The 12,461-nt window shown below is 41.5% G+C and overlaps 1 protein-coding gene across 4 annotated transcripts in view; it reads left to right on the top strand.

The window, feature by feature from the left end:
* cacna2d2a (calcium channel, voltage-dependent, alpha 2/delta subunit 2a) overlaps positions 1-12,461 on the top strand; it is a 629,987-nt gene that overhangs the window by 504,247 nt on the left and 113,279 nt on the right. For all 4 annotated transcript variants that reach the window (XM_061932344.2, XM_061932346.2, XM_061932343.2 and 1 more), the window contains one exon: positions 11,225-11,275. In XM_061932344.2, the coding sequence (XP_061788328.1) occupies positions 11,225-11,275 (51 nt within the window). The remainder of the gene's footprint in view (positions 1-11,224; positions 11,276-12,461) is intronic.

Here is a 12,461-nt window from a genome sequence, read left to right as displayed (position 1 = left end):
GGTCATCTTGTTGCTTTGACTGAGTTAAGTTGAGTCAACTTGTAGTGTCAAGTATATTACACTTCAAAAGATGAGTTGACATTCAGTCTGATGTAAGACAAACTTAAAAATAGTAGTTGAGATAACTTTAAAATATGTTGGTTCAATGATGTGTCATTAAGTTCCCACAACTATAAGTCAAGTTGGATTAAAATGGTCTGTATTTATATAGCGTGTCACTGTACCTCATACTTGCCAACCCTCCCCGATTTTCCGGGAGACTCCCGAATTTCAGCGCCTCTCCCGAAAACCTCCCGGGACAAATTTTCTCCCGAAATTCAGGCGGAGCTGGAGGGGGCCGCTGGAGGCCTCGCCCCCTCCAGCTCCATGCGGACCTGAGTCTGCTTTCCCACAATATAAAGAACGTCTACAGTAAAGCAGTCCGTCTGCCGTAAACAGCAATGTTGTGACACTCTTAAACAGGACAATACTGCCATCTAGTGCATTTGATGAAAGCACTTTTGTGCGTGCCACACAGCAATACATAATCAGAGAGGGTGTTCAGCATGGTTAGAAAGATAGTGACAGAGAATAGAACAAGGATGGACAATTCAACCCTTAACTCAACAATGCAACAATGAGTAGATGAGTGTTATGTGTGTATATATGAGTAAATAAATGAACACTGAAATTCAAGTATTTCTTTTATTTATTTATATATATATATATATATATATATATATATATATATATATATATATATATATATATATATATATATATATCCATTCATCCATCCATCCATTTTCTACCGCTTATTCCCTTCGGGGGATATATATATATATATGTATGAAATACTTGACTTGGTGAATTCTAGCTGTAAATATACTCCTCCCCTCTTAACCACGCCCCCAACCACGCCCCCGCCCCCAATCACGCCCCCCGCACCCACCCCCCGAAATTGGAGGTCTCAAGGTTGGCAAGTATGCTGTACCTGAGTATATAACTATACGTATACATTTACTATCATATTCACCAATTCACATACACAAAGCACAAACCACAAGCTATCAAGAGTAGGGAACCTAGGTAGGCTGGGATCATACCAGTAATCCTCCGTTTCCACCCTGACATTTTATAAAACAGCCACTCTACCCACTGAGCCATGACACCATGGAAAACATTTCCTTAAGAGAACTAAAAAAGTTGTTTGTTGAAGTTATTTTATCAGATTTTCAAGGTTCAACACTGCCCATGGCGTCATATTGCTGGCGCATGCGTGTTGGTTGAAAGTCCCACCTTGACTAACTTTCTGAAGTTAACTGAACTTTTTATTATGGGTTTTTATTTTGTCTCTGTAATGTATGTATAATGTTCTAAAAGAACTTGACAGGACAATCAGCTTCAGAATATCAATGAGTGAATCAATCGGCAGCATAACAATAAAGATCCATCCGTACCGGTCTCAAGTGATCCACCCCACCTCCCAGCACGGGTAGCACCTCAGCCCAATACTCAACATCTCCCTTCATAAGTTGTTTTTTCTATTACAATTGACAAAACAGTCTTATTTTTTTTCAATAATAAACAAAACAATAGTCTTGACCAGTCTTCCTGATCTAGTGTAGTAGTGTAGTGTGCACGTGAATTGTCCTGATCAGTAAACCTTTCGTTGTCACAGTTCATATCCACATCCACATCTTGCTCAGCTGCAGCAGATGGAAACTCCCTCTCAGCAGTCTCCCTGAGATGTCTCCTGTTCCTCCTGAACCTCCTGCTTTCAGGTGTACGCACCACATAGAACGGTGTTGTTCGTGTTCTGTCAGAACCACAGCTGGCTTCCATGTGTGTCCAGACTGCATCCTCACATTCTCTCCAGCATGCAGCTCAGATAGATGTTCCGCATGACGGTCATAGTAGCTTTTCTGTTTAGCTTGCTTTTCTTTCAGCTTGTTGTAAACTCTGAGTGCACCTTCAGGGGTGAGTAGTGAGGTGGATGCTGGCAACTTGGTGTTCAAGCGACGCCCCATCAGCATCTGGGCAGGCGACTGGCCCACACCTTCCAGTGGTGTATTTCTGTACTCCAGAAGTGCCATGTAAGGGTCACCAGATTTTTTGAGCAATCGTTTGACTGTCTGCACAGCTTTTTCCGCCTGTCCATTTGAACTGAACATAGTGTGGACTTGAGGTGATATGACTGAACTCCCAGCTTTCTGTAAAGCTCTTGAACTCTGCACTGGCATACTGAGGCGCATTATCACTGACCAAAATATCTGGTATGCCGTGCCTGGCATATATGGACTTCATGGCAGTAATAACACCCTTACTGGTGGTGTCGGTTAGCCTCATTCTCTCTGGATACTTTGAGAAGTAGTCAACACATAGCAAATATTCAGAGCCATCGCTGTGAAACATGCCGGATCTAACCTTCTCCCATGGTCATCAAAGAACATCTCTGGCCCTTTCTTTGCATTTGACCATGCCCAAGTGTGACTTGTGGATCTTGTCCAATATTTGTGATCTCAGTTGCTGTGGTACATTGAGTTTCTCTGATTTGAATAGTAGACCAGAAGCAAAACTGATCTCCTCTCTGAATGTCCAAAACGGTTGTATGCTCTCGGACACAGCAGACCTGTCTCTTGGCCATCCTCGCATCGTCATGCTCTTTAGCTCCTGCAGTACTGGGTCTTGTGCAGTTGCATTTCTGAACATGTCCACCTTATCCTCTGATATAGGCAACTGCAGTGTGATCCAGTTCACTTGCAGTTTCTCTTCCAACAGATCCTCTTTCTGCTCACGTAGATATGCACGGCTCAATGCATCAGCAATGTGAAGCTCCTTTCCCGGCTTGTTTGTCACTGCAATGTTGTATTTTTGAAGTCGCAGCAGAATTCTTTGAAGCCTCATAGGAGCCTGATGCAATGGCTTCTTGAAAATGCTTTCCAGCGGTTTGTGGTGACTCTCGACCTGTACCTCTCTGCCATAGACATATTGATGGAATTTCTCACACTCGTACACTATGTCCAACAGCTCTTTTTCGATTTGAGCGTACCTGCGCTGACATTCTGTGAACGCCCTTGATCCGTATGCCACAGGTCGTTCATCCTGTAGCAGCACAGCCCCGATGCCCTCAGAGCTGGCATCCACAGACAGCGTCACAGCCTTGTTGACGTCATAATATTTCAAAGTGGGCGCCACGGTGATCAGCGGCTTCAGCTTTTTTAAAGCTCTGCTGTTGAGGCTCCTCCCAGTGTCATTCTGTTTCTCCCTGCAAAGGCTACCTTAGAGGTGCAGAGACATCAGACAGATTAGGAATTAATGTATCCAGATATTGAATCATTCCCATGAACCGCAGTAATGCTTGTTTGTCAGCAGACGGGGGTATTTGTACAATGGCTCTTATCTTCTCATCATCAGGCTTTAGCCCATCTGCACTCAGTGTATAGCCTATGTACTTGACTTCTGTCATCTTGAACTTGCACTTGCTTTTATTGAATCTCAGTCCATTCTCGTCTGCTCTCTGCAGCAGTTTTATTAGTCTCTGACCGTGTTGCTCTAGTGTGTCTCACCACACCATCTAACCCCTCGATCATCTGAACGACAGCTCTCTAGAACACCTCACTCGCCAATTAAATGCCAAAAGGAAGCCACTTGAACCGATATCTTCCAATGGGTGTGTTAAACGTGCATAGCTTGGAGCTTTTTTCATCCAGTTGTATTTGGTAAAATACCTGGTTTGCGTTCAATACAGAGAAGTATTTTGCATTTGTCATGCGTGACACAACTGCCTCTACTGAAGTGTGAATTGTGAAGTGAATTATATTTATATAGCGCTGTTCTCTAGTGACTCAAAGCGCTTTTACATAGTGAAACCCAATATCTAAGTTACATTTAAACCAGTGTGGGTGGCACTGGGAGCAGGTGGGTAAAGTGTCTTGCCCAAGGACACAACGGCAGTGACTAGGATGGCAGAAGCGGGGATTGAACCTGGAACCCTGAAGTTGCTGGCACGGCCACTCTACCAACCGAGCTATACCGCCCCCACTGTGAGGAATGGATAGTGGTCTCTTCTTATACCTGTGCTCAGATCCTTAGGATCCATACAAATCCTGATCTTCTTTGGATTGACTACTGTCACCATGCTGTTTACCCACTGTGTAGGCTCAGATTGCTTTGTGAGCACATCTGACTGCTTCATTTTGTGAAGCTGTTCTATGACTCTGTCCCTCAGAGCAATTGGGATCCTCCTCGATGCATGTATCACGGGCCTTATTTCAGGGTCTAGTTTTATGCTGTGCTCACCTGGTAAGCAGCCAAGTCCAGAGAAGAGAAGTTCATAGTCTTTCTGCATTTTGTTTTCTTTCTCTTTCTCTTATACATCCTCTTCACCATTTTCAAAGCAGTGCTTGTTTTTCTTCCTAGAATCGCTGGGACATCCTTCTCTATTATTTTAAAGTCAATCTTGTGTTTTTGATCTTTGTACAGGCAAGTGACCAAAGTTTTGCCCAAGGGCTCCATCATGTGGCCTGAATATGCCACTAACTTGCAGCTGGATGCATGCAGCTTGCCGGTGATATTCAGCAAGTGAAACGTTTTGGCCGACATGGTATTACAGTCAGCTTCAGTGTCAATTCGAAACTCTCTTCTTGTTTATTAGCAGCTCTTCAGACCATCTGTCTTGGTCACGTTTTGCGTTTTCAATTGCATCAATGCCTCTCATTTCAATAGTTCCAATGAACATTTCCTCTATATCACTGTCATCGTCACCGTCCTGCTGTTCCACAAGGTGTATTTGCTTATTTTTAGGTTGACTGGTTAGTGTATGTGCCTCACAATACTAAGGTCCTGGGTTCAATCCTGGGCTCGGGATCTTTCTGTGTGGAGTTTGCATGTTCTCCCCGTGACTACATGGGTTCCCTCCAGGTACTCCGGCTTCCTCCCACATCCAAACAAATGCACCTGGGGGTAGGTTGATTGGCAACACTAAATTGGTCCTAGTGAATGATTGTGAGTGTTAATGTTGTCTGTCTATCTGTGTTGGCCCTGTGATGAGGTGGCGACTGTCCAGGGTGTACACTGCCTCCTGCCCGAATGCAGCTGAGATAGGCTCCAGCAACCCCCGTGACCCCGAAAGGGACAAGCGATAGAAAATGGATGGATGGATGGACACTTTTGCAAAATGATTTTTCTTATCACATTTCCTGCATGTTTGTCCATATGCTGGGTACTTTCTCTGCTCATGCATGTAGCCACATCGGTCACAGTCAACTTTCTTTTCACTGTTAATTGAGCTTTCTTTTGTGCTCCTAGCTCCTTTTTTGTATGCCCGTGCAGTGCTCACTTTGCGCACCTCAACTTCATCATGTAACGCTCTTATCTGGGTGAACATTATTTCACTGGCACGGCACACATTGAGTGTTTTTTCCAACGTGAGATCAGCCTCCCTGAGCAATCTGGCTCTTACTTGATCGTCACGTATCCCAGACAATTCTGTCACGTATTAGTGAAATTCACAGTCTTTCGCTTTATATTTTAGATCTGTGACATAGGCATCTATCGTTTCTGAAGGACCTTGTGCACGGGTGAAAAACATGTGCCTTATGTACGGCGTGTTCTTCCGGGACTCACAGTATTCTCTGAATTTCTGTTTCAATGCTGCAATCTTGTTCCTCTCAGAATCCGCAAAAAAAAACGTGTTTCTCACATGTATTGCTTCTTCTCCCGCCACATGCAGGAAAGTCGCATACTGCACCCTTTCCGACCTTTCTGCTACTCCACTGGCAACAGCAAAAAGTTCATAGCGTTGCAGCCACGTTCTCCGGTTCTCCGCAAGATTCCCCTCCAGACTCTGTTTCGGCGGCGGCTTGAATTGTGCCATTTTTCCAGTTGTCTTCTGACACCATGTAATGTATGTATAATGTTCTAAGAGAACTCGACAGGACAACCAGCTTCAGAATATCAATGAGTCAATCATTTAATGCAGGCTTGGGCAATTATTTTGACTCAGGGGCCAAATTTAGAGAAAAAAAATGTGTCTGTGGGACGGTCAGAGGTGGGTAGTAACGCGCTACATTTACTCCGTTACATCTACTTGAGTAACTTTTGGGATAAATTGTACTTCTAAGAGTAGTTTTAATGCAACATACTTTTACTTTTACTTGAGTATATTTATAGAGAAGAAACGCTACTTTTACTCCGCTACTTTTATCTACATTCAGCTCGCTACTCGCTACTAATTTTTATCGATCTGTTAATGCACGCTTTGTTTGTTTTAGTCTGTCAGACAGACCTTCATAGTGCCTGCGTTTCAGCAAATACAGTCACTGGTGACGTTCACTCCGTTCCACCAATCAGATGCAGTCACTGGTGACGTTGGACCAATCAAACAGAGCCAGGGGTCACATGACCTGACTTAAACAAGTTGAAAAACGTATTGGGGTGTTACCATTTAGTGGTCAATTGTACGGAATATGTACTGTACTGTGCAATCTACTAATACAAGTTCCAATCAATCAATCAAAAGTGTGAAGGAAAAAAGACCATTTTTTATTTCAACCGTACACCCCGTCAAAAGCCTAAAGACTGACTGCACAGTTCCTGTCTTCACAATAAAAGTGCCGCTCCATCGCGCCTGCGCTTTCAAAATAAGAGTCTCCGAAAGCCTGCGCAAACAAGCTAGCAAGCTACGGAGTTTGCCGCCAATGTATTTCTTGTAAAGTGTATAAAAACGAATATGTAAGCTGGACATATAAGATGCCAAAAACCAACCACTTTCATGTGGTATTAGACAGAAAGGAGGAACTTTTTTTCTCCTCCATTTGAAAACGTGGACGTTTGTCATCACTACTGTCTGATTCCAATCAATGCAAATCATCAGAATCAGGTAATACACCAACTTATATTCTTGTCTTCATGAAAGAAAGGAATCTATATGTGTTAAACATGCATGTATATTCATTAAAACACTATTAACATGTAAACAAAAACGGCAAAAAAAATAAATATAAATTATATACGTATATATCAATGTATGTATATATATATATATATATATGTATGTATATATATATATATATATATGTATGTATATATATATATATATATATGTATATGTGTGTGTGTATATATATATATATATATATATATATATATATATATATATATATATATGATATGTGTGTGTATGTTACTCATCAGTTACTCAGTACTTGAGTAGTTTTTTTACAACATACTTTTTACTTTTACTCAAGTAAATATTTGGGTGACTACTCCTTACTTTTACTTGAGTAATAAATCTCTAAAGTAACAGTACTCTTACTTGAGTACAATTTCTGGCTACTCTACCCACCTCTGGGGACGGTACATCATATACAAAACCTCCCAATAATGTCTGATTGAATGCTAAAAACGTTATGAGAGACCGCCTTACACGGAATGAATTTTTTTTTTTTTTTTTTTACTGAATGAGACACCCAGAATGTACATGAAAATAAAGAATGTGGGATTTACAATATTAACACTGACTATTGACAACATATGAACGTCACACCCCCTCTCGATCGACATACTTTACAATCAAGCGAAATGCAACAAACACAGTGAAATATGAACGCGAAGGGTAAAAAAAAAATACACCTGATACATCTGATATATTACTAAGCTTTAGAACTTTGTTGTAAAAATCTCCTTCGGCGTCTGTCCCTGACACCCGCATTTCAGGATGACACTCTGTGGAAACGCTCTCTACCCACACTGCTTGGTGCCTCGTCTGAGCTGCTGTGACTTAGCCACAGTAACTTGTACAGTCGTGGTCAAAAGTTTACATACACTTGTAAAGAACATAATGTCATGGCTGTGTTGAGTTTCCAATAATTTCTACAACTCTTTTTTTTTTTTTGTGATAGAGTGATTGGAGCACATACTTGTTGGTCACAAAAACATTCATGAAGTTTAGTTCTTTTATGAATTTATTATGGGTCCACTGAAAATGTGACCAAATCTGCTGGGTCAAAAGTATACATACAGCAATGTTAATATTTTGGTTAAATGTCCCTTGGCAAGTTTCACCGCAATAAGGCACTTTTGGTAGCCATCCACAAGCTTCTGGAAAGCTTCTGGTTGAATTTTTGACCACTCCTCTTGACAAAATGGGTGCAGTTCAGTAAAATCTGTTGGTTTTCTGACGTGGACTTGTTTCTTCAGCATTGTCCACACGTTTAAGTCAGGACTTTGGGAAGGCCATTGTAAAACCTTCATTCTAGCCTGATTTAGCCATTCCTTTACCACTTTTGACGTGTGTTTGGGGTCATTGTCCTGTTGGAACACCCAACTGTGCCCAAGACCCAACCTACGGGCTGATGATTTTAGGTTGTCCTGAAGAATTTGGAGGTAATCCTTTTTCATTGTCCCATTTACTCTCTGTAAAGCACCAGTTCCATTGGCAGCAAATCAGGCCCAGAGCATAATACTACCACCACCATGCTTGACAGTAGGTTTGGTGTTCCTGGAATTAAAGGCCTCTCCTTTTCTCCTCCAAACATAATGCTGGGTATTGTGACCGAACAGCTCAATTTTTGTTACATCTGACCTGCAGAACTTTCCTCCAGAAGGTTTTATCTTTGTCCATGTGATGTCAGATGAAACAAAAATGTGGCCACAATACCCAGCAACAACTGTATATCATGCAAAAGCACAGATTCCAACCATTGAAATACTTTGTATAGTTCAATACTTACGGTAATTTGAAAACATCGCTGCACATCATAATGGCAGCTACAGTTTCCATCTTAAAGATCTACAAAAATTATTTGGGAATGTCCGGTGGGCCAGATTGAAAAGTTTATCGTTGTCATCTTAACAACAATAGTCCGTCGGAATAAAAACCAAAATCATCGTAATAGTGTAACTGTTTGTAGCATAATGATGGGTTGGTCAGCTGATCAAAGTATTCAGTAGTCAGTGAGTGATGACAAAACGATAACACTTTAGTACGGGGAACATCCATCCATCCATCCATCTTCTTCCGCTTATCCGAGTTCGGGTCACGGGGGCAGCAGCCTAAGCAGGGCAACCCAGACTTTCCTCTCCCCAGCCACTTCGTCCAGCTCTTCCCGGGGGATCCCGAGGCGTTCCCAGGCCAGCCGGGAGACATAGTCTTCCCAACGTGTCCTCGGTCTTCCCTGTGGCCTCCTACCGGTCGGACGTGCCCTAAACACCTCCCTACGGAGGCGTTGGGGTGGCATCCTGACCAAATGCCCGAACCACCTCATCTGGCTCCTCTCGATGTGGAGAAGCAGCGGCTTTACTTTGAGCTCCCCCCGGATGGCAGAGCTTCTCACCCTATGAACCATTAATTAGTTGCTTATGAACATGCAAATTAGTAACATATTGGCTGTTAATTAGTCATTATTAAGTACTTATTAAGTACTTAATAATGCCTTATTCTGCATGGCCTTATTATACAACCAGTAAGCCCTTAACTAAGAGTCTTCCCTAACCCTATGTTAATAAGCAACTAATTAATGGTTCATATGTTCCCCATATGTCGCCACCGCCCTGCGATGAGGTAGCGACTTGTCCAGGGTGTACCCCGCCTTCCGCCCGATTGTAGCTGAGATAGGCTCCAGCGTCCCCCGCGACCCCAAAAAAGGGAATAAGCGGTAGAAAATGGATGGATGGATGTTCCCCATACTAAAGTGTTACCGACAAAACATTAAAACAAAACATTGCAGGTCATTAAGATGTTAAGACTTGGATTGGATACTAGCAGTGTTGGGAGTAACGCGTTACTTAGTAACGCCGTTAGTTTCAGCGGTAACTAGTAATCTAACGCGTTATTTTTTATATTCAGTAACTCAGTTACCGTTACTACATGATGCGTTACTGCGTTATTTTATGTTATTTTTTTATGTAGTATCGGCTAGAAACAGAAGATCTGAGTGTGTTTTATTGCAGCGCTGCGGTGTCTTCCTTCTGTGTCACAAGAAAAAGAAGAGGCGTGCAGAGAAGAGGCGTGCTCTGTGTGGGTGGGGGGCGGGGTGGGGCTCCGAGACCGTAGTTGAGGAGCGCAGGGGAGACGTTCTTCCAGGGCCTATGTACTTCGGGGCTAACAACCTTCACTTTACCCGGCAGTGGGTCTTTACAGTTGAGGGTAAATGACGAGGCCGGCGGTTTGTTGCAACTTTGTGACTTTATTGGACGCAGCCATCCACCAAGCTAGAGCACATGCACACACTCACTGTCGCCTGTCCCTCACCTCTCTCGCCCACTCACTCACTGACGTCACTCATCTCACATGCTGTCATATCTTAAAGGGCCACACACACACACACACACACACACACACATACGCTACTCTCATAACAACAAGACATCATGGTGTAGCTCTCATAACAACAAGACATCATGGTGTAGCCAGAAGTCGAGTTTCTTAACATGGAGACATTCTCAATACTTTTCTTTTGTTGAGCAAAAAGAAAATAACATTTTAGTTAAATGTAAGTTGTGTATTGGATCAAAGATCCTATCTACTTAAAGTTAAAGTTAAAGTGCCATTATGTTGCAGCTATTTAAACTAGTTTTGTCAATTTGTTCTGGCCTGAAATAAATTGACCACATTGCTTTCTGAGTTCAGTGATGCAAATGCATGTCAAGTTGATCGACACATTGTATTATTTTCCAGTGCAATAACAGTACTGAAATGAAGGCTAAAAGGGCATTAATGGGAGCCTTAAAAAAAAAAAAGAGAAAAAAAAGAAGTAATTAAATAGTTACTTTTCACAGTAACGCATTACTTTTTGGTGTAAGTAACTGAGTTAGTAACTGAGTTACTTTTGAAATAAAGTAACTAGTAACTGTAACTAGTTACTGGTTTTCAGTAACTAACCCAACACTGGATACTAGTAATTATGGTTCATGTAATTATTAGTAGTAATGTAAAGAGAAGTATCTATATAACAGCAAAGTGCTTCATATACTGTAAGAAGTGCATTAGTTATTATCAGTAGTAGTTATTAGTATTAATGTAGTAAAGATAAGTATCTAAATAACAGCAAGGTGCTGCATATAAAACAGCATAGTATTGTTGTAAGATGTTTGACTATTGTGTGACTTAAGTGAGTTGAATTGTGTTTACTTACTTTATGACAGCCTCAGCTTTTTTTTTTAACTTTGGTTGTTTTCCCAAGAAGTTGCTGTCAAACATTAAAGAAACGTTTTTTTCTAATTCTGTGTTTTTTTATCACAGGTACATTCAAGGTGCGTCCTCGCCAAAGGACATGGTCATCATCGTGGACGTGTGAGTGTCTCTATTGTGCAGGAAGGACGCTAGTGCCACCTGTTGGTCAGACCAAGCCTTACGGCTCAGCACATTTATTGCTGAGCACTTTTATATGATTTATTAATTGGGTATTATGACATGAAAACATGTGAGGCCACTTGTAATAATTATGTAATAATTAACCTGTTATAAAGTATTAATACCAAGTTATTTCAATACGTCTGCTTATCTTTCTATCACCATAAGTAGTTTTATGCAATTCAAAACATGATTATGTGCCGACATTTGCACGTGGAGCCTCGAAGCTCCTCTAAGAAGAGAACCACACACACTTTGTGCCAGAGGCAAGGAAAAACTCATTAAAGATAAAACCTTGGACATCTTAGACTCTGTGAGGCAGCCATCTGTCTTGACCAGTTGGATGGAGATAGGACAAATATAACGTTGATATATAGAGACATAAGATAAATATAACATTGATATATAGAGATATATGACAAATATAACATTGATATATATGGATATAGGACCAATATAACATTGATTTATAGAGATATAGGACAAACATAACATTGATATATAGAGAGTAGATAGTGTCTGAGAGAACAATAAACACAACCTTTGTGTCAGATTCAAACACTGATGACATCTATTAAACAGACAAAGAAGCAAGGAATTAAACAGAGACAGAATTAAATTTGGCTCAATTGAGGAGAAACATCTGGGCTGTACTCTTCACAGTGTCCCACCACGCTCTGACGAAAGATTGTACGCCTCCTCTTTTATTTGGACTTTCCCTGATTACATGGCAACAGCTGTTTCTAAAGGAAGGGGGTCGTAAACAGCCGCTGCCTTTGGTCACAAAACAGTTCAAAGAAAAGGTGCCTGGAGGGGAGTCGGGTCCTGCTTCCTCTCCGCTTTGTAGATCTCGGGTCAAGACAAAATCTTCCTGTGGATTACAATACATCAAAGAAACCGACACCTTCATGTCGCTTCCCATCCCACACAGAGGAGTTTTTCAAGTCTTTTGCTTGGTAGGATCAAAGATAGCTTTTGGAGAAGCAGCGGCTTTACTTTGAGCTCCCCCCGGATGGCAGAGCTTCTCACCCTATGAACCATTAATTAGTTGCTTATGAACATGCAAATTAGTAACATATTGGCTGTTAATTAGTCATTATTAAGTACTTAATAATGCCTTATTCTG

Source organism: Nerophis lumbriciformis, linkage group LG38 (genome assembly GCF_033978685.3).
Source record: "Nerophis lumbriciformis linkage group LG38, RoL_Nlum_v2.1, whole genome shotgun sequence".
Lineage (NCBI taxonomy): Eukaryota > Metazoa > Chordata > Actinopteri > Syngnathiformes > Syngnathidae > Nerophis > Nerophis lumbriciformis.
The sequence above is the reverse complement of the archived record's forward strand: the minus strand, read 5'-3'. Positions and strand labels throughout refer to the sequence as shown.